Below are 23,462 nucleotides of genomic sequence, written 5' to 3' on the forward strand. Positions count from 1 at the left end.
GGGCTTTGGAAAAATGGAGTACAAAAAGTATAGAGACAATGAAACAGAATTGAGAGTCCAAAATTAAGCCCCCATATATATGGAAAATAATTTTTGACGAAGGAGCCAAAAATGTACAATGGAAAAAGGAAAGCCTCTTCAATGAATGGTGCTGGGAAAATTGGAAAGCCACATGCAAAAGAATGAAACTAGATTGCAATTTATCACCATACACCAAAATTAACTCAAAATGGATCAAAGACCTGAATATAAGACCTAAAACAATAAATTTCATAGAAGAAAACATAAAGACAAACTTCACAGACCTTGGATTTAGAGAAGATTTTATAATTTTGACCTCAAAGGTAAGGGAAGTAAAAGCAAAAATAAATGAATGGGACTATATCAAAATAAAAAGCTTCTGGTCTATGGCCATGCCACCCTGAACGTGCCCAATCCTGTCTGATCTTGGAAGCTAAGCAGGGTCAGGCCTGGTTAGTACTTGGATGGGAGACCACCTAGGAATACCAGGTAGCAATTTTTAAAAAGTGTTAAAAAATTAATAAAAAGCTTCTGCACAGCAAAAGAAACCATCAACAAGACAAAGAGACAACCATCTGAATGGGAGAATATATTTGCAGACAATGCCTCTGATAAGGGCTTAATTTTCAAAATATATAAAGAACTCATGCAACTCAACAATATAAAAACAATTGACCCAATTCAAAAATGGGCAGAGGACCTGAACAGACATGTCTCCCAAGAAGATATACAAATGGCCAACAGACATATGAAAAGATGCTCAACTTCACTGGCTATTAGGGAAATGCCAACCAAAACCACAAGGAGATACCTGTTACAATGGCTATCATCAACAGAACAAGTAATAACAAGTGTTAGAGAGGTTGTGGGGGAAAAGGAACCCTCATAAGCTGCTGGTGGGTATGTAAGTTGTTACAGCCAAAATAAAAAATAGTATGGAGGTTCCTTGCAATATTAAGCATTACCATATGACCCAGAAATCCCTCTTCTGGGTATTTATCCAAAAAACTTGAAAACATTTATCTGCAAAGATATATGCACCCTGATATTTATAACAGCATTATTCACAGTGGCTAAAACATGGAAACAACAAAAGTGTCCATTGATAGATGACTGGATAAAGAAGCTGTGGTACATATGTATACAATGCAATATTACTCAGCCATAAGAAAAGAAGAAATACTGCCATTTGCAACAACATGGATAGATCTTGAGATTATCATGCTAAGCAAAATAAATCAGACAGAACAAGTTGAGAATCATATGATTTCACCTATATGCGGGATATAAAACTAAAAGTAACAAACAAACGTAACAAACAAACAGGGATTCATGGACACAGACAGTGGATTAGTGATTACCAGAGGGAAGTGGAGGAGAGGGGAGGTAAATAGGGATAAGGGAGGGTCAAATATTTGGTGGAGGATGGAAATGTAACTTTGGGTGGTGAACACACAATGCAATATATATAAGGCATATTAATGAATTGTACACTTGAAACGTATTTTATTTTACTAACCAATGTTACCCCAATAATTTTAATATAATTTTTTAAAAGTATGGTAGAAAAACTATCTAAAAACTGACACAGTTTTTTTAGTGATGGCTTAATTATTCATACACATATATAATGTTTATATATTTACAGTATCTTTGGAAAAGTAATACTATTGATTCATTTTAGATTGGCTTTTGCTTTGATTTTTTTATGAGCAGTGATAAATTCATAAGATATACACTTATGTCTCACAACTTGGCAACCAATTTCATATATTTGAGCCACTTTGGACAAATTACCCAGATTCTTGCCTATATTTTCTTCAGCCCTAATAAGTGCAGTGGATCTAGACAATCTGTAAAGTTTTTTCCAATGCTTTAATTTTTAAAAAATTAAATCTATACGTTCCTTCATAAATAAGAAGTGCTCCCAAAGATACACATGATTTCAGTGGAATGTTTCAAAAATAAGTAGTCTCCCATTAAAAAGACAAAAAAATAGTCTATAGCCATGCTACCCTGAACAAGCCCAATCCTGTCTGATCTCAGAAGCCCAATCCTGTCTGATTTCAGAAGCTAAGCAGGGTTGGGCCTGGTTAGTATTTGGATGGGAGACCACCTAGAAAGACCAGGTGCTGTAGGAGAAAAAAATAAAAAAAATAAGAGATTGTAAACTGACAAAGTCCTTGCATTCTGTGAGGTCAACCATGGGTTTTCGTGCCTAAATAAATAAATAAATAAATAAATAAATAAAAAGACGAAAAATATACCTAAAGTAAGCCTATCATTCCTCTTTTCTTATATGCCATTACTGAGTGATAAATGACACATTTTCCTCCATTTTTTTTCTAATCAAGTTTAACCATGGAGTATAAACAAACTGTAAAGCTACTTTTTCTTTTCAAGAGCACACATTTTTTTAAGGAACCAGCAAATGAATGATTGTAATCTCATTGAGATTAGTGAGTTCCCTTCATCTATTCAATATATATTTTGTGCCTACTATGTGACTTGTCAGAGGAGGGACTAAATAATTTTGTATGAATATGTTAGTGGAGCACTTGAAAGGTCAGTGCCCCAGGATTATAAATGTAATACATAATTTGTTTTCATGAACATATTTGAACGTAACAGTGAATGTAATTATTGCTACTTTGGCTTCATTTTTGTTAGTATCCATATTGTTTACACCTCTATACAGCGGCAAAAGGCAAAAAATAAAAAGAAACATACATCTTTGTCTATCTTCTATTAGCCACTGGAGGCTTAGAGGTGGGCTTGTAAAAAAAAAAAAGGCAAAACAAACAAGCACAGAAAAGAGAAAGCATGAGGAAAATTAGAGGAACATGAGATTGGAAAGCCAAAGGGATGCTGAGGGAAAAAAATAAACATATCCAAAGTGACAGCCAAAGTACCACCTTAAGGACCATCTTGCCCTTAACAAGCCCTCAAGGGCATTTCAGATATTAGTCCTGACCCAGAACCTTGAAAATATCTCATATAACATCATTTTCTAGTTTCCAAACATGTTTGGAAAATTAGAAAACTTCTAGGTACTCATACTTTGATTTTTCCAAAAGACCCAGTGTCTTGGCTGCAACCCAATAGGACCAATAATTAAATGCTGTGAGGAAAAGAGATCATACCAAAATGTACTCGCTATGTCATTTATCTGTTGACAACAAAATGACTCCAAAACCAAATGGCCAGGAACAGCAACCATTTATTATTTCTCATGACTCTGTGGACAATCTGGGCTTAACTGGGTGATTTTCCTGCTCCAGGTCCCTCATTCAACTAAGTCACTCATTCAGCCACTGCAATCAGCTAGGATCTCTGCTGAGACTGAAATATCCAAGATGGTTTCATTCACATATCTGGAAGTCGGTGTCAGTCAACTAGAGTGCTATTGTGCACATGGCTTCTCATCAGCTAGTAGATTAAATTGGCTTTCTTACAGCATGACCACTGGGTACAAAGAGGGAAAGGCACACTTTTGCACAAGAACTTATCAAATCTCTGCTTGCATCATGTTTGCTAATGTCCCATTGGCCATGCAAGTCACATGGCCCAAGCCCAGTCTCCTCTGCACCTATGAAGAGACAGAAGTGAGTTGTGACTAATAAAGGTCATTGAGACCAGACCACGCAGTATAGTTACAAGGAGATGAGAATATGTGTAAGGTAAAGGATGGGTTTCATCTGCTTATCAAAGGAAATGTTACTGTTTTATACCAAAGGTATTCATATGGGCAGCCTTTGACACAATGTGTTCAAAAAGAGCTTATATTTTCAAATAATTTTTACAACTTAGACTTTATAATTACTGCCCTACTTGTGATAGTTGGATGCCTTTATTTTGTATCCAGCAGCAAAGCCTACACTAAAACTTTAAAACAATCAAAAAATGTAGGAGGGTAAAACCCAAGTACATTATTACCAGAAGGCATGATTCATCAGGAGTCACCTATGTAGCAATTTATCACACTGATTCATTCATTCATTCAATACTTATAGAACACCCAGGCCTGAGGGATATAATAATGATCGGGACAAAATCCCTGGCATCAAGGAGCCTAGCTCCTTGCATTTGAGGGTTTTGAGTAGGGAGAACGTGGCAGGAATCTGCATCCTTGACAAGTGTCCTAGGTGATTCTGACAAAGACTAATCATGTTTAAGAGCCTCTGCCTTAAGCGTCTGCCTTAAGCCTTTATCGACCAATATTCTAAGTGGATTACTTAATAGCAGAGAACTAAGATTTGTGAGAAAAGGCACTATTATAAATCATAAGATTGATTTCTCTTACCACACAATTTTGTTAACTCCTAGAAAAATAGAGATTCCAGCAGACCCATAGCCCAGTGGTCCTCAAAGTGCAGTCCCTGTACCAGCAGTATCAGCATCACCCGGGAACTTGTTAGAAATGCAGATCTCACCTACTAAACCAGAAATTCTGGGGTTGGGGCTCAGGAATCTGGATTTTAACAAGTCCTCTAGGTGGTTCTGATGTAGGTAAAGTTTGAAAGTCATTGCTGTATCCTATCACAACTGTAACATTGCATGAAGTGATACATAATTTTAGGCCATCACACTGAGATTTTTAACATGCATGTGAGAAGATTCTCTAGTTTGCATGGGGGAGGGGAAGACTCCCGATTTGGCCATTTTTGTTAAGTATATTTAAATTCTTAATCTGTCTTCAACTCCTTCTGCTACCTTGGGAAAATTACTTTTTAAATCTGCCTAAATCATTCCAGTCTCATAAATTAAGGAGTGCCCATGCTATTCATTGTAATCCTTTCCAGCACTAACTTTTTATGTTATACTTTCCGTATCTATATTAATCCATAGCCAAATTATCATTAGCATAGCAAGGAGAGATTAAGGAAAGGCTAGCTTTCTAAATCGAGTAGATTATCTAGGGATATAATCTTTTTGTTTATATGAATTCTGTGTAAATTAACAAAGAATAGGAAAAGTCAGAGGAGAAATAAAAGAAACACCTAGAGACTCTCCAATGGGGGTTAACATTGATTTCTTGCTCTACCAGTCAGAAATAATCCCAGAGGGCTTCAGATGACTCAAGCTACTTAAATCATTTGCATGAAAGACCTTGGTCTTCACCTTTGGGTTTCTTTGGTGGAGACAGACTTGCCAGTGAGACTGCATGTTATCTTTCATAATTAGCTGTGCTGTTCATAGAGCGCTTTCATAGGCATTATGTCATTTGTCTCACATGAATACATCCACGTCGGTGACATTTTCCCTATTTTACGCATGAGCAAAGAAGCCATGGGAGGAAATGAGTTACTCAAGGTCAAGAAGGTCAAGTGTTGAATGGCAGAGACAAGATCAGACCAAGGTCCTTAGCTTTCCAAGCCCATATTTGTTCCAGTGACCAGCATCCCACCTTCTTCCTTTTTATCAATTTCCTTCCTAGTTTTCCTCAGCTTCCACATCCCTCAGGATGCTGTAAAGGGGCACTAGGCTTGATGTCAGGAGATCAAAATTCTAGTCCTGGTTCTGCCACAGAAGGCTAGCTCATCTTAGGGAAGTCACTTAAGCTCTCTGGGCCTCAGGTGCCCTATTATAACTTCTAACTCTATCTTAATGATAGTATAATAAATGAAATCAGAATATCTATTAGTTGATTTTTACATTTATATAAATTTGAGTTTTCAGAAATGCAGCTGAGGAATGAAGGAATGAGAAAGTGCAGGCAAATGAGAGTAATTCCAAAAGGAAAAGGGAAAATGGGTCTATGGGAGTCAGAGTAAATATTTAGGGTATGGAGTTGCGATAGCCTGAGCTAGATTCTTACATTTAAGGCCCTTCCATATGACCTTCCCTGGTCTCTAGAAGATGTACGTGACTCCTGAAAGCTCAAATATTTTAACCTTTCAGTTTTGTTTTTATTATCAAACTCAAGGGGTTCGTTTTGCCTGCATGCATCAAAGCCAAAGGAGACACGGACAGGAGTTTGCAGCAAAGAAAGTAGAAGTTTTAAGAAAATGGTGCCAAGCCTAGAGACACAGGTGAGCTAGCGATCAAAGACCTGGCTTCCCATGGCTTCTAATGGATAGATTATATAAGGGAAGACTCATTAGTCGTAATAGCTAAGGGAGTCGGAGTCATGGGCTCTACCAATTGGTTGGTGCTGGGGTAGGAGGCAGTTCATCGTTGTATCAGGTCCTGAGGTCAGTCATGGCATCATTCTGTCTCGTTTTAAGGGGATGCCATAGGAGATAGGGTCTTTTCCCCTCCTTGAGTGTGGAGCTGCAAGATGTTATCTTTAGTTTGACAGAAACTGTTTATGTGGTCCACAGACCTGAGGCTTTGTTACTAAGACTGTTTAATGATGACCTAAGGACTTAAAGATTAAGGGAGTGGTCATGCAGTATGCAAAAGGATAAGGAAAGAAAATATGTGAGGCCAAGGCTAGTTTGAATCAAGGAGGAAAAGAAGAGAAAATGTCATTTTAAAGAAGTAAAGATTTGCACGGTTACATTTTGGTGAAAGAAATGAAGATGTGGAATACAGACTGTGTGCAAACCACAGGAGCAATATATTTAAGAATCTCTCATGTACATCCAGCCTACTTAATCTGAAATATCTGAATTCTGATACCACTATACTGCCAAACAAATAATTGGCTGTCCTGTTAGATTCTGAGAGTCAAAAGTATGTGAAAGTTAAAAAACAATCTGGAATTTTTTTTACTGGATTGATGTTTTAGGTTTGGTGGCTTTCTTTTTTACTGTTTGCTAGAGTTATGGAAATCCTTATCTATATCATTTAATTAATGCCTTTCACAGTGTTTAGAGGCAAGTTAGCTACTTCCTTTACATTTGCCTGTTAGCCTGTCTGTCTTTTCCTCTTCCAGGAAATTCAGAAATACTGATTCATCTGTCTTCCTGTCCTAAAGCAAGCCAGTGTAGTTATCAAGTCCAGTATCTCCATAAGCAGGCCTCATCTGAAACACCAGCATATGATTTCTAGATGGAGTACAGGAAAATTTACTTCCAGAGCAAGTGTGGTAAAATTATTAACACAGCGATGGACAAGTGAGGTGGTGTAGAGTAAGGGTAGATGGGGGCAAAAATGGAAATTATGTTCCAGAACATTGAGAAATTAGGGAAAGGGGTGGGGAAAAGTGAGAGAGCAGGAATAGTAGAGTGCTTTCAGAATCGAGAGAGCTTGGTGGTTTACAAAATCAATTGTGATTTTCAACTGGCATTAAAAAATGATATGCAATATAATAAAACAATTCAGAAGGCATTGCATAGAAGGATAAATATTGTTTGAGAAACATTTTTCAATATGTGTAAACAAAGGGGTTCAGAACAAGCTTCCCCAAAGTGTGATGTGAATTACCTTTATTTTTTATTTTTAAATATTTACTTTTATGTGTAGTTAGTATACAATATATTAGTTTCAGGTGTACAATGTAGTGATTTGACATTTGTATACCTTACAATGTGATCACCACACTAAATCTAGTAATCATCTGTCACTATGCAAACTTATCACAACATTGACTATATTCCCCATCACTTTTTTCACCCCCTACCCCCCATTCTCTCTTACAACCATCATTTTAATCTGTTTCTATGAGTTTTTGTTTTGTTTCATTTATTTGTTTTTTTATACTCCACATATAAGTGAAACCATATGGTATTATTTTTCTCTGGCATGTGAATTATTTTGAGCTGAAGACAATTCAGATTCTTAGGGATCGGGAGAACCTTTTCTCTCACCCTTAAAGAATTCAAATTGGGTCTTGCTCATTATAGGACTTATCAGAAATATCTTTTTATGACCTATCTATAGGGCAGGGCAAACTTTAAATTACTGACTATCTCCTCTTATCCTGAGACTTGCCCTCCTCCTTTCTCAGCCTCAGGCGCCGTACCTCATCCTTAGCTCCAAATGCCATGTATACCTCATTTCAACTGTCTGTGAACATCTCATATATGTGGAGTTCCTATTAATATGTATGTAATTAAATTTGGTTATTTTCTGTTGTTAACCTGTCTCATTGTATTTAATTATTAGACTAGCTGAAAGAACCTAGAAGGGTAGTTTCTTCCTCCTCCCAAAAAATACATATATATTTATATGTGCAACTGTAATATGTATACTATAAATAAATGCAGGTGAACACACATACCTGGGGTTGTTTTGTAAACTATTTCCTACAGTGAGTCTTGGTCCAAAGTTTGAAAGCCCCTGGAACATAGAAGCCGAAAAGGATCCTGACAAGGTAAAGTCAAGGTCAAATGAAAGACCCTTTTCTCTCCCTTTGCGGGCCAGAGCAGTTAATGAGGGGAGGGGAAATGACATGTGAGGGAGGGGACACCAGAGTGAGGTCAGGCTGAGGTGAAGCGAGAAGCCAGGGCACCTCAGGACAGGGAGTCAATTGAGGTACTTGGATAGGTTAATTTTGAGCGCTTCCTTTGCTAAACCGAAAGAACTTCCGTGTTCCTCCTCCCAGAAAAGCCCACAAAGGTGAGGGATTCGCGTTGCTTCTAGAGGTGACACTACTTGAGGGTCAGTCCCTGTAGAGGGGATTGTTACTATGCACGGTGTGGCGCGGGGGTGGGGGTGAGCGTGCGGGTGGGCGTGGGAGGGGTGTTAGGTGGGCGGCGCGTGTGGAGCGCGGGAAGGCCGACCGGGTGGGTCCGAAGAGCGGCTCATGCCAGGCTCTGTACAGCGCATCAGAGGAACACGCAGTTCTGCACTTCGGGACCCATCAACGGGCAGGAGGCCCACAACGCTGGTAAGATTGTGCCCTTTCCGTGGGCCAGTGGCCTTTTCTGCCAATGGGAAGCACCCGCCTCCGCCCCAGGCCGCTGCGCCGCCCGGCTGCCGGCCCCACGTGACTTACTGCGCTAGCCACCACCCCCGCCGCACCCAGGCCCCGCCTCATGACGTCACGCAGTCCTCCGACCGTCTGTACCTTCCGCTGCTTTCTGCATTTGCTAATTGGCTGGACCAGGAGACAGCGCCCCCCCCTTCGACACGCCCCCGGAGTCCTGGGGAACGCGGTTGGGGGCGGGGCCTGAACCAGAGGGGCGGGGTGAGAAGGCTCCGCGCGGGTAAAGGGGCAGCCTGGAGCGCGGTCGGATCGTTCAGCGGTCACACTCCGCATATCCCTTTGGACTTGCCGCCTGCCCCTCCCCCTCCCACCGCCGTTACCCGGGAAACGGGTCGCGATCGCCCTACGACCCGAAGCTGGTTTCATGGCAGCCGCGAAGAAAGCAGTTTTGGGGCCACTGGTGGGGGCAGTGGACCAGGGCACCAGCTCGACGCGCTTTTTGGTGAGCCCCGGGTGACATTTGAGGAATGAGCTGAGCCGGGGCAGGAGTCCTGGGAAGCAGGAGCTGGGTCCCATCGCGTCCCCATCCTGCGCCTACCCCGACCCCGGGCCCCAGCCTCTAGGCAAGGGAAGGAGGCCACAGCCCCCTGAGCAGGACCTGCCACACTGGGGCTGCCCCGCCTGGGCCTGGGGGACCTCGGCCTCTCGCGACCCCGGCGGCCGTGCCAAGCAGCCCCGGCCTTGGTGCTGGAACCCGGTCACCTACTAAAGGGAACACTCCTCTCCCAAAAGGAAGCTAGGAATTGCCGAGCATCAGTGTGGAGCAGCCAGCCTGCATATGCAGCCAGGGACAGGTGGCCACACTGACCGCTGCTGCGGTCTTCCCCAGAAGCATTTGGCCTGCGGGGCGCAGGACGTCCTTGGATGGGGGGAAAGCTGTGTCACGGCTGTGGTAGCCTAACACAACGTCCTTTGGAACAGTAGAACAAATATAGTATTAGCATGATGGTGCATTGTCATCCTCTCCCACAGAAATTGCATAAGGTAGAATGCTGTGGGGAGATGGGGGTGGCAGAACATATTAGGAAAAAGACAGGACACTGTCTTTACCAGAATCTTTATTTAATTTCTAATATTTGCAAATTTCAGTTCTGATACTCTGCCTATTACATTTTGTGCACATGCTTCACAGTGTAAAATGACAGGAAAATTCTGTTTCTCTTTTTATTTACCGTGTGTAACAGCAGAGTTCTACCGTAACAGAGTGCTGTTTAAGTGACTCCGCTAGGAAACTTGCTCTCAAAGTGAGATGCCGCTGAGTTCAGTAAGACAATTTAAAAGTAATTTCAATAAATGATTGTTAGTTAAGCTAAAATGGACAACATTTGACTGGCCGGGCAAGTTGATGTAAATATTTAATAATTATTTAGCTCCATCTTTGCTATTTTACCTCAGATTGTTTTTTCGTGCATGATTTAGTATGCATATGTATGTGGATGTATACTGTATGTGTGCATTACACATACAGTGTATATATTGTTCCAAATTTGTTTAGCTGACCCCTTGACCAAAACCTGAATTTGTGCGTTCATTTTGATACTCTTTCTTGTCTAAACTGGAAAGCTTTCAGTCCAATTTTAGTTTGAATCTTTATTTCATTATTTAACCCTGGTTTGAGCTGCCAAGACATTTCCACAGTCTCTTACATTGTTTATCTTTTGATCACCCTGGACAGGTTTCATTTTTGTCTTATTTTCATAAATGTTTATAAAGTAATCTTGATTCATAAGAAAGTCTGCCTGACTGGATTTGATTAATATATATATACAGTCACCATTTTGTATTTAAAATGAAGAGAGACCATTAAGACATAGTCTGTTGTGTTTTGAAGCCATATTGAAGAATTGTCCCCACAAATTCCTCCAAGAGCCAGGCAGGTAGAAGGAGGGGGGCAGACTGGAGAGCAGACTCAGACCAAGGGAGTGGTCAGTCTATAGTTGCCAAGCAGGAACACAAGCCCAGTGTCGCCGGATCTTCAAATTCTTTAAGAAAAGCTGGTCATCTGGAATTTTCAGTGACATTTTCCTGTTCTTCAATGTTAGCAACTGTTCACAGAGTATACTGGGGGCCAAACCAAACATGGTGAGTTTTTTCAAGTTTATATAGCCTTTGCCCTCTGTGAAAGTGGGTAAAATATTTTGTAACCGTTGGCTTTTTAGGAGCCAGCCTGACTGTTCACATAGCCCAACAATCTTCTTTATCCACCGCAGGTTGTTTGTGGTCCCTTGGATTCCATTGCCCAATAGACATCTTTCTGCACTAGTAGGGAAGGACTAAGTCAACTTCATATTCTCACCATCAGTTGTTCAGTGTGTGACAGGAACAACGTGAGCCTTTCGAAAGTTGGGATTCTCCTTATTGGGCTCTGTATGGAATGAGCTCAATGAGTAAGCTAAGGTGCAAATTCAGGAGAATTCCATCTTGCTTATAGAATGATGTGTAAAAGTTTATCAATAAAGTTTTCACTCCTTGAGAAAACTAAAAAAGAATGCTTCAGAGGTAGATCAAAGACTTAGAGATTGGCTGCAAAGTAGAGGGAAACTTGGGAGTGGTTTAGGCGAAGTGTTTTTCCCTTTGGCTATAAGGAAAAGAGCTTGCTAAACCACTCCCTGCAAAATGCAGATAATAGATTTGCTGAATAAGTGCTTCAATCACAAGGGGATTCCCAGGAGTTGTTCCAGTCATATTATTCCACATTGTAATTATGACTCAAAAATAATTGCTTACCTTCTCACGAAGACTATAGTGAATAAGAACTGTCAGAAGGAAGCTTATAAAGCTGAAGATATTTAAACAACTTCCTGGCCATTCATTAATTTGCATATCTAATTCAACTTTCATAAGACCAATAACCTCTCCAAGTTTTCTTCTCTCCTTTTCTCTGCTAGCAATATTAAGTTTCTCCTATTAAGGGACACATGATTTCTTTATTCGTGTTCCTTCATCCAAGGCAATTCCTCCTCTATTCCCATACCTTCTTAAAATTCTACTCTGCCTCCAAATAGTGGCTTAACTGCCGTGTCTTCCTCAAACCCCTAGTCAGAATTTCTCCCCCTTCCTTTAGCACTTATCTGTTAGTAGCCATTATCCCTACTTTGTATTATATTTTCTGTGTCTGCTGTACTGGAGAGTAGGGACCTCCTTTTAAGTGTTGTTCATCTTTGTATTCTTTAAAACATCTTGGTCAATACAACAAATGAACACACGTTTTGTCTATAGAGAGCAGTTTGTACATATTGAATAGATTTTTATTTGTCTTTAATAGGTCAACAGAATTTTAATCTTGGATATCCTTTTTACCTAGTCCAAAAATCTTAAAACTTTCTGATTTGAGTATGTTTGATTACTTAATTTCTTCTATTTTAGTAGTAGACCTGCAGTTTTAGAACATACTCACTTCTTCCTCCAGTTGTCAAAGAATTAATCTTGGCAACCTATGCATACGCCTTGTACTAAAGGAGAATTTCTAACTTGTCGGATAGGAAAGTGAACTGGCTTTGGTACAGGGTTACTCGGACTGCAGAGTAGCAACTTCTTAGAAAGATAATTACTGTAATGGGTTTTAAGGAGGGGCCATTTCTTTATAAGACAAAAGTTGCAGTTTAAACAGTCAACTTCCTTTTTTCATTTAGTAACTTTGTTTTTTTTCCCCTCATTAAGTTGAATATTAAAACAAAACAAAAGCTTCAGATGTGTTGTGAGTTAAAATGTGTCAGCTACTCCATTGAGGACTTTTCCAGCATTATCTCATTTAATCCTTATAACAACTGTGATGCAGGTATTATTATTAAGCTCCTTTACACAGGTAATTAGACCAGTTAGACCATGCTTGGGATTGTGCCCAAGGTCTCAGAGTAACTTGTGGAATGAGGGCTTAAGTCCAGGTCCATTGCAATCTGTCACACTGGGAAGCCTGTCCTCCAAACTTCTGCCTTAGGCCCCCTGCTACCTGGAGTACTGTAAAGGGGAGATGGGAGGCTGGAGAAGGCCACTTATTCACATGTCACTCAAGTGTCAGTCCTGATTATGATCCTCAATGAATCTTCACCAAGAGAAATATACTTACAGCTTGTTTTTACAATATGTAAAAAATTTTGCCTTCGAATAGGTATTGTTGATTTGTTCATCTTGTGATACAGCAACAGATCCTGGGCTGGACTCAGGTGTAGTAACAATGGATAATGGTTGAATAACCATTTTGTTCCCATAGCCAGCGTCTATGGAGAATGATTAGAGTTATAGTTCCGTGCTTGCTTTGGCAGGAAACACTGCCTTGGCCCCAGTTGTCTCATTATACTTAGAGACCTCATAAGGCTTAGGGATGATTTCCACTTCCTTTTCTTTCATTTATTTATTCAAGACATATTTATTAAGCACCCATTAGGGGCCAGGAACTAATGAACAGTAAACTTGGTAAAACTAATTTGGTTCAGAGCTGGAATGAGGCCACTCTTGTGATAACTATCATTGTGATTCTTTTGTGGGGATTTTTCCCCACTAAATTGGTTTGTTTTCTTGCCCATCACATTACACAAATGGCAAGAATACTTTCTCACCATAGAGCTGCCACCCTCTTTTGTCCTCTTGTGTCTCACAAGTATTCTAGAAGCTTTCAGATTTGAACTGCTCAAGGGGCGGAATGGTGTCTTTTTTTCCTCCCCAAAATAACATCTGGCATAAGACCACATGAATAGACATCAGTGGAGAGGGGCCTCAGGGCTCAGATGTGTTGACTAGAACTCTTGGATTGGAAGATTTGGAAGGTAAACTTTGTGGGGTGAAATTTGGCAACTATTGATGTGTTAGATGTATGTATAAGCTATTTAACATAATTTGATTTTTAAGAAAAATACAGTGTTATTTGCTATGTTTCCTTTAGTTGTGTGGCTTGTCGGAAGGTGCCATTATGCCTTTTGTGGTCAAGTTTGCAGTGTGATATATTTGTAGCTAGTATTTTTATTTTAGGTCATTCAAATTTATATATATCATAGTGTCTTAAAGAGGGCTTTTACATTCCTGAATAATGTCTTATCACATAGTAAAGTTGAGTATGGCATAAAAGAGTAAGCTAGTGGGGAAATCACATGGGAAGGGAAATGAATGTGCATATTTATGAATGACTCATAAAATGAGTGAGGCAAGCCTAAAGGACAGCTACTTAGTAAGGAAAGCATTTTGTCTCTCCACTACTTTCCTTCTAAGACAGAGAGGGCATGTGATGTTGCAGAAAGTTCCTATTAAACAATTTTTTCTAAACATAATTTTCCTTGTGTCTTCATTTTTCTAACTATCCCCCTCCTCCAAATGTAGAATTGACTCATGATTTGGGTACAGAGGTGCATATAGAACTGGTGACCCCTAATTCTAATCCTACCGCTTAGAGATTAATAGTAGTAGTAGTAGTAGTAGTAGTAGTAGTAGTAGTAGTAGTAGTAGTAGTAGTAGCAGCAGCAGAAATAATGACAGCAACACAACAATACGTTGCAATAATAGTAATAGCAGTAGTAGTGGTAACATCTTCTGAGTGTATGCTATGTACCTTCACAGTGCTCAAATCTTTTTCTACATTAAGTTTCCTTGTTTCTTCTGTTTCTAATTGCCCTCCCCCCAAAACAAAATCTGGAATCAATATATGTCTTGAGCTTAGAGGTGAAAATAGAACCGGGTATTTCAAATCTTAACTCTATCACTTATCGGTGGTGGTGGTAGTAGTAGTAATAGTAGTAACAGTAATAAAAATATAGCAGTCATAGCAGCAACAGTAGTGGTGGCGTCTTTTGGATGCATACTGTGTGCCTACCCTGTGCAGAAAAACCTTTCTTAAATTATTTTATGTAACCCTTTTACACATGGAAAACTCAGGCTCGAAAGTTAAAAGTTAAAACGGCTGGCAGGGGCAGGGCTGGGCTTGGCCCCTCACCCACAAGCAATGCACACCTCCAAGGCCTGTGCTCTTTGCTTCCATGTTATACCAGGCATAAGGTTCTCATCTGCCTTATTGGCAGACTCAAATTTTATCTTTTAGTTTATCTGTAATAAGAAGTCAAGAATAAATACACTTAGAATTTTTAACAATCAGTGTTTCAGTATATATTTTTTTGAAATGATCTACATATTCAACATGTAACTTGATAAAAGTCTAAGGTTTCACATTAACGAAAGATTTTGGGAAACTAAGTAGACATACCATAAAACCTAAGTATGGCTGAAAAGTTTGCCTAAAAACTTTTGAACCCATCTACATCTGTTTATTTTACTTGTTCTCAATAATTATGTTTAGGTTAATTATTAAAATTTTATCATACCAAGTTATTTTTCTTGCTGGCAAATTTTGCAAAAGAAAACATAGACTTAATTTGACTAATAAACCCAGGTAGGATAAAAGTGGTACTTAATGGTGATATTTTAAGAACATGCCTATTTAACCAAACCAAACTCAAACCAGTTTTAACATCAAATATTCTCAGGTCATGTGATCCAGAAAAAAAGCATTTGTGTTTGTTTTCTATTTTTGAGGATTTTCATATGAGCATTTATTTCCTTTAAGCCGATTAAACAGCTCTTTATAAACCATTTCTAGTAATCTCGGGAGGTAGACATACATATACATACACATTTATAGACATATGCAATAAGAGACCTGATAGTTTTGTTTTTAAAATTTTAGCCAGGAGACAGGTACAATGAGGCAAAAAAAAAAAAAAAACCCTCATTAATTTATAGCAATTGGAATAAGATATATTTATTCATTCAGATGGCTAAGGCTTTTTCTTACTAATATTTGTGAAGACGATGATTAAGATTTGTATTTGTTCTTGGCTTGGCAAGCAGCCTTGGAACCAGAGCAGCAGTTTGTGTTTTAAGAAACAAACAAAAACCCCTTGATTGCTGTTTTTTATCTTCAGTTTTAGAACTTGAGGACATTAAAGATCAGTGGGCTTTGAGTTGCAAATGCCTGTAGAGTTGCATTTCTGGTTTCACAAAGATTTGTAAGATAGGGACGCTTGCTCTCAAATCCCCTAAAGAGTTTGTTCTACTAAGTGAGATCTTAGGAACTTTGTCATTCCTAATTTGCTTCTTTCTCTCTGGGTACATTGTTTATTTTAGCTTAGGGGAAGAGGCTTTTTAAAAAAATCCTATCGGCCTCTGAATCCCCAGCTTCTAATTTTGCCAACTTTATGATTGAAAGTTATTAAATCTTCTCAAATATCTCGTCAGGTTTTGAGTGGGAGAAACATAAATTTTAAAGTACCTGTTCTAATGGCCAAAGTTATTTTTAGGATCTTTTTAGAGCTGCCTTTTTTTTAGGTCATTTTGTCTTTTAGAAGCTTCTACATTTTGATCAAAGAATGTAGCCCATCTTTGAGAGGTTTGGAATTCTCTCCTTTAAGGAGGGGTGGGAGCCTTGTGGTAGACTTAAAAGTTTTCCCAAATGGCCATTAGAATTTTAAATTCTTTGGCTAAGTTGGTTCACTTTATTAAAAAGGCACGAAAGGAGGAACCAAAATATTTGTACATATAGCTAGCCAGAGTTCCCAAAGAAGTAACTTTTTGGGAAATTTTAGAGGATGCAGATCCACATTAAAGATACATTCTCCTGAAAGCTGTCACTGCAGATAAAAGACAAAAGAGATGTTAATCACTGCCAAATTCATGCTGGTACCAGTACTTTTTGGATGGCAGAGATCAAAAAGCCAACTCTCAGAGTGAAAGAAAAACTTCATTTAAAAATTTTTTTATTATTATTACATGCACGCTAACGGCTTAAATTAAGCCTTGGGTCTCTTGGAGCCAGACTACTTAATACCTAAGGGGGCGGGATGTTCCTTGGGGTTAGGGATTGTGTGCCATTTTACAGAATTCTGCCATGCACAGAAATTTTTCTTGAGTTTAGCAGGTGACCTGATGTCAACCTAACCTCTTCTGTGCCCCAATTTCAAAGACAGTACTAAAAACATGCAAAAGATCTCATTAATATTTTTTATATTGATCACATATTGAAATGATAATTGTTTGGAGATATTGGTTTAAATAAAACGTGTTATTAAAAATAATTTCACCTGTCCTTTTTACTGTTTGTTTATGAGAAAATTTGAAGTTACATATTTTAAATTTGTAAACGTGGCTTGAATTTGTGATTTGTTTTATATTTTTGTTGGATGGCTTTGCACCAAAAAAGTTGTAGATTCTAAAAACATTAAATCTATAAAGTGTCAAACAAACTCAGGAATGGTACATAGGATCAAATCTAAACAACTAAAGGTGATGTTCATTTTCTCCTGATTCAGCACTCTAAAGAAGTAGGGAAGTCCACATTCTGTCCTGTTATGTCCAGATGCTGTGCGATCAGATAGTGTCATGCCCTAGCATGGCATATGAAATTCTTTTTTTCTGTGCCTATTCCAAAGTCCTATAGGCCCATTTCTAGTGTGAGGGTGCTAAAGGCAGCCTAGTCAAAACTAAGAAGTGACAGAAGAAGGGTACAACTCCATTCTTAGCCCCATAGGTCTGCTAGTGAGATTTTTTTAAGAATCCGGCCAGCAAAAAAGGGACACCTTGTTTCTTAATCCAGAGTCATTTTGGGAATTTGAGAGTAGACCCCAAGAGCAGCAGTAATATGAATAAAAAGAATACAGCTGTGGTTTCTTCCTAGTTTTTCTGCCACACAACTGTTTCTCATTTTATTTGATAATTTTTGTCCTAATAAGTAGTGCCTAATAGACCATATTTTTTCAGATATTCAAAAAACATTTATTGGTCATCAACTCTGTGCCAGGCACTGTTCTAGGCCCTAGAGATACTTCAACAAATAAAATAGGACAAATAAAGCGGACATCCTAGAGACATATGCTAATATTAAGTTGTACATTACATGGGCTTCTGCCAAGTGTCTTTTGCTTATGATGTGCTGTTAACCTTTGACTTGTAAGATATTTTATCTGCTCAAAGGGCTTGAGAATTTGCCTTCTCGCTTTCATTAATTATATTTATCACTTCTTCCCAAAAAGGAGGTGCATGTGTGGTAAGGAGGGAGGGGCATAACCACTTTGTGTGTTTATGTGTGTGTGCTCTTATTTCTTTCCCTTTCTTAGTGGCATTGAGCAGGTAATTTTTCTCCCACAGGAAAATTAGGCGAGGACAAATGTTCCTACCAAAATAGATGTGATTTTATTGCTGCAATTACAGTGATTTGGGAAGTTAACTTGAGTGGAAATATGGAATCCTTACTCTCAAAGACTAATTACTTTGGAACTTGAGTATAGGTACTCCCTGGTAAAAACAAACAAACAAACAAACAAACAAAAACATTATACACACACACACACACAGTTAACCCTTGAACAATGGGTTCGAACTGCATGGCCCCACTTACACATCGCTTTTTAAAAATTTTTTATTTATTTATTTTTTTTGGCGAGGCAACCTTCGGTTGACCTTACAGATTGTAAGGACATTGTCAGTTTACAATCCCTTATTTTTTTTTATGCCTACAGGTCTTCCTAGATGGTCTTCTATCCGAGTACTAACCAGGCCTGACCCTCCTTAGCTTCCAAGGTCAGGCGAGATCCAGCTTGTTCAGGGTGGCATGGCTGTAGACCACAACGCTTTTTAAAAAGTGGTCAGAGTTCAGTTTACTCACGCAATTCAAACTGTGTTGTTCAAGGGTCAGCTCTGAGGTTGAGAATCCAAGTGTGTGGAGAGCCCAGTGTAGTTACATGCGAATTTTCAACTGTATGAGAGGGACCACCCCCCATGTTATATGAAAAAAGGTTGCTAAGTTTGAAAAGTATTGTTTTTGTAGTATTAAAATTGTGGAGGCATGTACAGCATGTCTTTGTTAGCTTTCATCCATTAGTTTTAATGTTTTATATCAAGGGTCAACAACTCATGACAAGTATGTCAGAAAGCCCTCAACTGGATTCAAGAATATAATTCTACCCCTGCTCATATGGCTCTATTTACCTTTTACAAGAGCTCGATGTTTTTTTGTACTTCCCTTCAAAGGAATTCACACTGTATGCTTCCCTGCCTGGGCATCTGTGACTCTGTCTCCTCATAAGGATGCTGAATGGAACCTTAACGTCATCACTATCAGCATTTTACCAGCTCTCCCTTTATTCTTGGTTTTCCTATTGTCAAAAAGAAACCCACACTATTAATCAGTTGATGTATTAACTTTCCTACGTATAGAACTATTCTTTTCAAAGAGTAAGGAATTGTCTCTTTGGCTTTATCTTCACTAGGTTTCTATTTAACTAAAGAGAAGTTATTTCTGAAGCTATCTTATAACTTTCATGTTTCTACCTGAAGAGAAAGTAGAAGAGCCTATGGAATTTCATTTAATTGAAATTCTTCTATCAGTGAATGAGAACTTCAGTTGCTGAATAATTTTAAATATCTTTTCTCTCTACCTGCATTTTGACCATAATATTGCAATATATTTTTCAGGTTTTCAATTCAAAAACAGCTGAACTACTTAGTCATCATCAAGTGGAAATTAAACAAGAGTTTCCAAAAGAAGGGTATGTTTCCTAATTTAATATGTAAAGATATATCACATTTATTAGTCCATCTCACTCCACCTGCCCTGGGGCTTGGTAAAGTAAACTTGACCAAATACCCTCCTGAGAAGACTTGAGGTATAGGTATTAGTTGAGAAAAGAAGAGATAACTTGGTAGCTTGGTAAAACATGTATAGGTAATTTATGTCTTAGGAATTCAATGACAGCAAAGAAGGAGATGATAAAGTAATAAAGAAAAAGAGAATTAAATATCAGAAATTCTGCATTGACTTAGAAGTCATTTGGCTGTCTCTATCGTAGCCAAACCACTGCTTGGCCAATTTGAGTTTAAGAGGTTTTTTCTTAAATAAAGATCTGTTTTTTTAAAAAGCATTTACATATCTAATACTAAAATCATCCTTTTGGGGAATAATGTTCATATGTAGTAATTGTGATTAAATGATATGTTAAGTATATTATTTAAAATTTAACAATGTGTATGATACAACCACTTTAAAAAACTGTGTGGCAGTTTCTTATAAAATTAACCATACATCTATAGCATTGCACCCTTAGGAATTAATCCAAGAGCAATGAAAGCATATATCTATAGAAAGACAGATATGAATTTTTATAGCAGCTATGTTCATCATAACCTAGACTGGGAACAACCCAAATGTCTATCATCAGTAGAATGGGTAACAGTGAAATACTATTCACCAATTTTTAAAAAGTGAATTGATACACATAACGACATGGATGAATCTCATAGATAACATGGTAGGTGGAAAAAGCTGGACACAAAAGAGTACATACTTCATTGCTGTATCTGAAATCTAAGAAGAGGCTTAACTACTTTAGGATAATATAAATCCGAATAATGGTTGTCTGTAGAGTAGGCCATTAACTTGAGAGAAGCATGAAAGAACCTTCCAGAATTATGGAAATATCTTGCCTGGAGTGTTGGTTGATGGGTATGTACATTTGTTAAAACTCAACAAATTGTGGGCTTCAGATCAGTTCATTTTGCTATGAAGTTTACTTCAATTGAAAAAAGAGAAAAGATTGGCATCCTACAAATTTTATAATTTTCTTTCCATGAAAAATGTTATCCTATGTTTTAAAGAATTCCTTTGATTAATAATAAAAGCCATTGATATGTTAACAGTATAAGAATGACTGTCCACAGGCCTGATCCCACTGCAATTTAGAGAGAGGATACCTCAGTCTTAGAGGGACAAAAATTAGAAATATATGGAAGGAGATTGGGCTTTGGGAAAAGGAGAGTTTTAGAAACAACTTGAAGCACAGGAAAGCCAGGCAGGCCAGGGGAAGGCAGAGAAGAAAGGCATTTGGAATTCTCTTGCTACTTGCAGATCCTCCTGTAGGATTCTTTTACCTTGTTTCATTTCTGCTTTTGTGTTTCCTCAATCATCATTTGTTTCTCCCAGGTCTTCCTTCCTTGTCATTTATTACGAACCTTTAGGCCTTCTGAAGCCCTGGTACCTTACCAAAATTGCACTGGGATTGGGTCTGAAATCTTGGACCAATCGTTTATCTACTTGAAATAGTAGAACAAATTTAAATTTTCCCCTAAATTCTAACAAACATTTTGAGAAAAAATGGCAAAAGAGATTAGTGTACTTATTTGACTTTTTGGAATTCCTTTTGCTTTGTAGATAGGTATCAGTCTACTTAGAACCAGAGACCAGTGAAACATACACATAGTTTATCAATTCATTAAACCTGCAGGATATTAAGAATGAGGGAACTAATTTCTTACTGGATTTGAAAAAGATGACTTAAAAATGGGTAGAATATTTGCTATTTTTGTGGACTGTAATTTATTACTTGCCATTTTTCAAATAATGAATTACTGTATGAAGAATAATAGAAAGGTAAGGGAAAAAGGCTTTTCTTCAAATCATTTATTTATAGTGTTGTATATGCTTTGCTTTGCTTATCTGATTTTAATTTATGTACCAGCCATACCCTCACAAGTGAACATTTATAGAGAAATAAATTACAGCTGTATTACTTTCTCATGAACTAACCAAATACATTTTTCTGTTCAAAGATGGGTGGAACAAGATCCTATGGAAATTCTGCAGTCTGTCTATGAGTGCATAGAGAAAACATGTGAGAAACTTGGACAGCTCAATATTGATATTTCCAACATAAAAGGTATTTTAATAGAATATTTTATTCTGTGGCATGATTATTTCAATCATATTTATTAATTAATTAATTCAGCCACATAATTCAGTGCCTATGCAGCACCAAGCATTTCTGTGAGAACTGAGGATACAACAACGAACAGGAATATGAGATTCCTGTTCTCATGAAGCTTTTAGTTTGGTGGGGGTGAGACCAACAATAAAGACAGACAAATACGAGCTAATTTCTGATATTTGTAGGTCCCATGCAGAAAATAAAACTGAGTGATATGGTAGGGTGTGCCTAGAGAGATTTACTTTAGATTGGATGGCCAGAGAAGGCCTCTCTGAGGAGGTGGCTCAAAGGCCAAAGGGGGCCAGCTATGCAAATAGCTGGGGAAGAGTGTTTGACGAAAAAGAAACAGCACATGTGAAGGACCTGAGGTGGGAATAAGTTAGACACATTCCTGGATCAGAAAGAAGGCCAGCATGTCAAAAGTAGAGTTAAAGAAGGTCAAAGAGGGAGAGAGGGTGGGTGGGTAAGAGGTTTCAGTAGGAGCTGAAATCAGGGAAGTAGATAGGGCGTTGTAGCCACAGTTAGGAGTTTAGATGTTATTCTTAGTATTACAGAGAACCTTGGAAAGGTTTTAAGCAAGACAACCGGATGACAGGTTCTGACTTGCAGTTTAAAAACAACTTCCTGACTGCTGTGTGGAACAGTGTGAGGAGAGGATGGTAAAAGTGTAAGTGTGGACACTGGGAGACCTGTGTGGAGACCTGCTATGAAAGTGCTGAGAAAGGATGATGGCTTAACTGACATCGGTAGCAATGGAGGTGGGGACAAAGGGCCAGAACTTGCTGATGGATTCAATGTCAGAGTAGTAGAGAGAGCAGTAGGGTTTGGGGGCAAGAGATGGGTCAAAGATGATGCTTGGGTTTTTTGTTGGAGCTCCTAGACTCCTAGATAGATTAGGGATTGTTTTTACTGAGGAAAGAAAGACTAGAATAAGGAACAGCAGGGGAAGGGAAGGTTGTTTGAAATCAAAACACTTCACCTGTAAAATCTCCCTGAAGTAACTGAGAGTGTGAGACGATTACAGTGCGCTCGCTCACGCTCGCTCTCTCTCTCTCTCTCTCTCTCTCTCTCTCTCTCTCTCTCTCTCTCTCTCTCTCTCAATTTCTAGTAGTAGTTTTAATAGAATATCTACCTAAGTTAGGCTTTGTATCATGCATACAGGAAAAAAAAGAATAACCAAATCATCTAAAATTGATATGCTAGTGTAAAGGGTAGAGGCATAATGTGGTAATTGCCATCTATTTATACTTTAAAATTTTCAAGTTTATCATTCAAGGGCTAGTTTTTTCTTCATTAGGTAGTTTGACTCTAAGTAGGGGGAAAACATCAGTGAGATTCATGTCATCTTTCTTGGCTCTGGGATTTATTTACCAGCCCTCCTGAGATGAAACTTTGTTTTTTTTTCAGACTTTCCCCTATCTATGTAAACAAAACTTACTTTAAAAAGACTGAATATAATCAAAACCATTCATTCAGCAAACTCAGAGTACCTACTGTGTGCTGGGTGTGGTAGAGAAGCAAAGAAGCACTATTAGGGTCATGCAGCTATCAGTCGAGTAAGGGAAACATGTTAATCCAATAATCACAATAATTGAAAATTAATAGAAAATTGTAATAATAATATAGTTCTGTTATTGCAGATTTTTAAAAGAAATAAACACCCATGTAGATTTAATATTTTGATGACAATTTTTTAATATCCTATCCTCATTCTGTCTGTACATCTAAGCAGAAGTGCTTTGAGCTTCTTTTAGAGTTGTGTTCAACAAGTTTTAGAACAGTTGTGCATCCAAGTGATTGTTGATCATTTCCTTGAGTTGTTTTCACAGCTT

The 23,462-nt window shown here is 38.3% G+C and overlaps 1 protein-coding gene and 1 pseudogene across 10 annotated transcripts in view; both read left to right on the top strand.

Annotated features, from left to right (window-relative positions):
* The first annotated feature begins 403 nt into the window (after window positions 1–403).
* Window positions 404–523, top strand: LOC118608435 (annotated as a pseudogene).
* Window positions 524–8,680: 8,157 nt separating this feature from the next.
* Window positions 8,681–23,462, top strand: part of GK (glycerol kinase) — a 63,652-nt gene continuing 48,870 nt past the window's right edge. For 5 of the 10 annotated variants that reach the window (XM_036226769.1, XM_036226773.1, XM_036226770.1 and 2 more), the window contains exons 1-3: window positions 8,681–8,797; window positions 19,346–19,419; window positions 21,476–21,582. In XM_036226769.1, coding sequence (XP_036082662.1) covers window positions 8,714–8,797; window positions 19,346–19,419; window positions 21,476–21,582 — 265 coding nt within the window. In that variant the 5' untranslated portion in view covers window positions 8,681–8,713. The other 5 variants (XM_016132216.2, XM_016132218.2, XM_016132221.2 and 2 more) reach the window with 5 other exon arrangements.

This window comes from Rousettus aegyptiacus, unplaced genomic scaffold (genome assembly GCF_014176215.1).
Source record: "Rousettus aegyptiacus isolate mRouAeg1 unplaced genomic scaffold, mRouAeg1.p scaffold_m13_p_9, whole genome shotgun sequence".
In the NCBI taxonomy this organism is placed as follows: Eukaryota; Metazoa; Chordata; class Mammalia; order Chiroptera; family Pteropodidae; genus Rousettus; species Rousettus aegyptiacus.